Raw genomic sequence first — 4,898 nt, 5'->3', positions numbered from 1 at the left:
CAATGTGCTAAATCCACATGCGTGTGCAATCCACGCTAAAAAGCAACTAGTTAATGGTGCATATATTATGTGTAGCCTATACATTTAAAGTTTTACAAAATAAATAGGCTACATAAATAAATAGGCTACCTACAATTTCAAGATTCAAACACTTAAACAACTTGATTAAAATGGTTGTTATTTTTTACAGTGTATAGCCTACCGCCTCCCGTTATTACGTACCTTTCTTTGCCTCTAAATTAACGGGTCTGAAATGCTGCTGCTCAGCCACAGCACTGTGGCTGGGGTTCGCTTTAAAGAGGGGGGAGTCCGGCCGGTGCTTAGGCTCGAGAGCCTGCTGGCCGGCCGCGGAGCCCAGCCCCGCGGCAGCGCACGCTGCAGCCAGAGAGGAGTTGGTATAGCGCAGGATGCCCTGACCCTGTAGCGGGCTGAAGCTGCCATAGTTTGTGTAGTTGCTATAAAAGGGAGACGTGTAATAAACAGGTCGTCCTAGGATGGAGGCGGGGGCCGGGTAGAGGGAGGGCGAGCTGGCGGCCGGGGAGGTGCTGCTGGCCGGCGCGGGGGGAGTGAGGAGTCCGCTGCTGCTGGAGGAGGATGAGGAGGAGGGGCAATGGGGTTGCCCCACTAGTTGCTGCTGATGTTGATGCTTTTGGTCCGAGGTAGCAATCTCCGCCAGTGACCACAGTTTGGGTTTGACCGCGGGGCTTATAGAAGGCGCGCCTCTGCTGTCCAGGCACGGCAATGACAAGGACGACTTGTTGTTGCTGCTGCCCAGGCCCCTGCTGTGCAGCTGGTGGAGTTGGGGGTGGTGTGGGTGGTGGTGAGGCCCGAGCAGCGGAGCCTCCAGTCCCGTGAGGGGCGACGATGCGACGGGCTGGGGAGAGAGCGGCGTGCCGCGCGGCGCGTCCTGCTCTTGCTCGTCCTCGTCGCCGGGTTGCCGCGTGGAGCTGCGACAACTCACCTTCTCCCCATCCGACTCCGCCGAGCATGAGTGGTCTGTCAGGGTGTCGACATGCAGGCTGATGCCTGTGAGGAGAGGAGGGGAGGATACACACAACAAAATAAGCGATAAAAATGACCTGGAAAGAAAGGAAGAAAGAAAGAAAGAAAGAAAGAAAGAAAGAAAGAAAGAAAGAAAGAAAGAAAGAAAGAAAGAAAGAAAGACTTGTATGCCTTTCTTAGAAAACATAGGCCTACATAAACATTAGCCTACAAAAGCTGATATTTCCATTAGCCTAATAACATATTTGTATGCCATGCCTTTGTTATTAAGATGCTATAAATCCATTTAGCTAATCAGTGTCTCATGAATAAATAATAATAATAATAATGATAATGTAATGTAGGCTATAGCCTATATATAGAGAGATGGAGGGAGAGAGAGAGAGAGAGAGAGAGAGAGAGAGAGAGAGAGAGAGAGAGAGAGAGAGAGAGAGAGAGAGAGAGAGAGAGAATACATTTTTATTCATTATAATTCATTTCAACTGTGACAATTCATTCAGTGAGATATTTCAACTGTCACCTGTTTAAGTGCCAGTTTCGGGCTGTTTTTTTCTTTTCCTTTCTTTCCTTTCCCTTTTTAATAAGCGAGGCAGATTATGGCAGATCACACACACACACACACACACACACACACACACACACACACACACACACACACACACGCGCACACACATTCTTGAAGCATTGGATTGGAAATGAGTGTAATCTCACCCTTCTTCCTTTTTCTATGAGACTTTAGCCTAGCCAGTGAGGAAGCTGTAAATAACCCCCCCCCCCCCGAACGGGTCACCGGCTCGGTCATTATCATAGCAGCGCGTAGCCTACCTTCGTCCTCGGCCGAAGCCTCGCTGTTCTCCAGCGTCTTCTGTCTCTCGCGCTGCTCGTGCACGTCTTTGCGGTGCTCGTGCCTGTCGCTGTCCTCAGGCTCGTCCTCGTCATCGCTCTTGTTGCGGGGCGCCCACGTCATCTTGTTCTCCTTCTTGAGTCTCCTCCTGGCGTTGGCGAACCAGGTGGAGACCTGCGTCAGGGTCATCTTGGTGATGATGGCCAGCATGATCTTCTCGCCCTTGGTGGGGGTAGGGGTTTTTGCGGTGCTCCTGTAGCCAGGCTTTCAGCGTGGCCGTAGCGTCCCGCGTGGCGTTCTTGCGGTAGGCCGGGTCGTTGAGCTGGTACGGGTACCCGGGACTCCCATACGGGTGGTAACTCAGCGCGCCGGCCATGCCCGTGGCGTGAGCATCATACGGGGAGCCCTGGGGAAGGGGGAGGTTAAAACAAATAAATACGTGCACATTTGTGTTCTCTGTTTGTTTGTTTGTTTTTTTGGGGGGGGGGGGGGGATATCGTCCAACTTTTATATTTATGTCTTTCAATTCTCAACTTCATGGAACAAGGTTGCCTTATGTTGTAACCGATTGCGATTTGTAGGCTATGCTCTGGAAATCCAATAAACAAAGATAAACGATTTGCTGAAAGCAAGAGAAAAAACATTTATGAATACAATGCAAACATATCAACTTTATGCCTACTTGGTTGGCCCTGTTTTTGTCTTTTAGAATAGGCTGTCATAATGGTATTTTTCTCAAAACATGTTTCCCTTTTTTAATGAAATGTGACATTGAAGGTGAGATCGCTTGTTTCCAACAGCAGGTCAACTTAGTTGAAAGAATGGTGTTGAATCAGATGGCATTATCTTGAGCTGTGGGATAATTCACATTGTTTTGTCGTATTTAGAAATGTCACAATTGTTTATGGGAAACTCGGAACAGGTGAAACTGGGTTGGAAACAAGTCGATTGGCGCTTGAAAATATGATTTTAAGATAAATAAATTATTGGCTTTGATATAGGCCTATAGCCTACCTTGCAGTGTAGCATATTAAGCATATGCTATCCAATAATAACCAAACCATTGTGGCTATTGTTTTGTTTTCGATCATGTTAACTTTGCTTGCCAATAATAAGCAGAGGCAGTAAACACACACACACACACACACACACACACACACACACACACACACACACACACACACACACACAAACACACTCTGCGTGAACTAATGGTAAAATGTTAAGATCATTATCGGATTGACTAATAACGCGGTTTATGTTAATTGAGCTGTTAAGATAATAATAGGACATTTCAATGTTCAGTAATCAGCTAGGCTGTTGGGGGGGGGGGTGTTTTGTTTTGCTGTGGCAGCCCCAACATGTTAACTATCATCTCTTTGCAGCATTACAAATCCCATTAGCAAATCACTTGATGCACCTTTTTATATAAAGAGCTTGAGCTTGTGCCGTCACTAGGCCTACTTTTGATCAATTCCGTTTATTCAACTCGGAATAAATTCAGGATTTCACTCCCTGCAGATGACTGCAGTGGAGAAAATAGAACTAGTTTGAATTTCCTATGACACACACGCGCGCGCACACACACACACACACACACACAAACACACACACACACACACACACACACACACACACACACACACACACACACACACACACACACACACACACACACACATTGAACGCTCAGAGGTAAGCTATAATTCAATTCTACATAATTAGCTGCTGCAGTGACTGTTAAGCATGGTCAAGCGATTAACAATTTGCAGCCATGCTTAAAAAAATCTCATTAAAGCCAAAGAGATCAAGTAGCCTATTTTATAACGGGGAAGGCTATTTTTGTGTTATTATAAATGTCCGTTCAATGGAAAAGTTCAGCAAGCACTTTATAGCCTACTACGTATGGGCAACCAGAACATTGCAAACCCACACCAACAAATCGCCCAGCTTGTTTAACATTTTGCGCAATTAGACTAGCCAAACGCCGACATATCCAGCGGCTTTGGAGCAACTATGCGTCAGAAACAAGTGGATGTAGGCTATGACAGGCTTTACCATGTAGGCTGGGAATCCCGTGGCGGGATCCGCGGAGTAGGACAGCGGGCTGGAGAAGCCCGCTGCGCCGGCCGAGGAGAATGCAGCGGACCCGGGGTAGGGGCTGAAGGCTGAGCCGGAGGAGGAGCGCGCCGCATGCAGGTCTTCGTTCCTCGGGGCGGCCAGAGCCGAGGCCCCGTACGCCGGACACGAATACAGAGCCAGAGAGCCCGGGGGCTGGTACAGGTAACCCTGAGGATAGGACATTGGTGAGCGCGCTGGCTTGGTCGCCGATTCCAAAAAGGAAATGCGCGCAGCAGCAGCAACAACAACAAAACAAAAAAGGTAAAATAAAAAAAGAAAGGAAAAAATAAAAAATAAATAAAAGAAAGAAACAACTCAATAACCAGCCGTGTAAACAATCACCAGACGATGCAAATAAAAAGGTCCTCCCTCCAGCCCCCTAACATGAGGAAAACACCCCGAAAGATGGGTTAAAGTGCCCGCATAGAGGCACTGTGGCGTGCGTCTTGATCCCCTAGCGTCCGCTGTTTTAGCAGCGCTATGAAGTGAGGAGTTAGCAGGGAAGGAGCCAGTGGAGTTTCACACACACACACACACACACACACACACACACACACACACACACACACACACACACACACACACACACACACACACTGCATTGGCTGGCCTGGGAGAAACTGGAGCTGTCAATCCAGCTCATCTGAATATCCCAGCCCCGCCCCCTTTCTGCCTCACAGACATGGAACCAACTCACACTGCAAAAAATCTGTAACAAGCCATCCTGTCTAGTGTAAATGGGGAATAATGTGTTTCTTTAATCAAGTGGAAATAAAAGTGAGATAAGAGTAAGATAATGTCATCTGCCACTAATGCAAATAAATTTTTTTTGGGCGGGGGGGGGGGGGGGGGGGGGGGGTGGATTGTGTCTTGAGACTGTATTGACTTGTTTGGAGAAAAATCGCACAACAGGTGAAACTGCATTGGCAAC

The 4,898-nt window shown here is 47.7% G+C and overlaps 1 protein-coding gene across 1 annotated transcript; it reads right to left on the bottom strand.

Moving 5' to 3' along the window:
• Nucleotides 1-214: 214 nt before the first annotated feature.
• irx2a (iroquois homeobox 2a) lies at nt 215-4,150 on the bottom strand (the record flags this gene model as incomplete). Its single annotated transcript, XM_083641394.1, is given in 4 exon segments — nt 215-1,026; nt 1,828-2,077; nt 2,079-2,252; nt 3,905-4,150. Coding segments are annotated over 4 exon segments (1,482 nt in total).
• Between the last annotated feature and the right edge of the window lie 748 nt (nt 4,151-4,898).

Source organism: Poromitra crassiceps (genome assembly GCF_964638095.1).
Source record: "Poromitra crassiceps genome assembly, chromosome: 1".
Lineage (NCBI taxonomy): Eukaryota > Metazoa > Chordata > Actinopteri > Beryciformes > Melamphaidae > Poromitra > Poromitra crassiceps.
The sequence above is the reverse complement of the archived record's forward strand: the minus strand, read 5'-3'. Positions and strand labels throughout refer to the sequence as shown.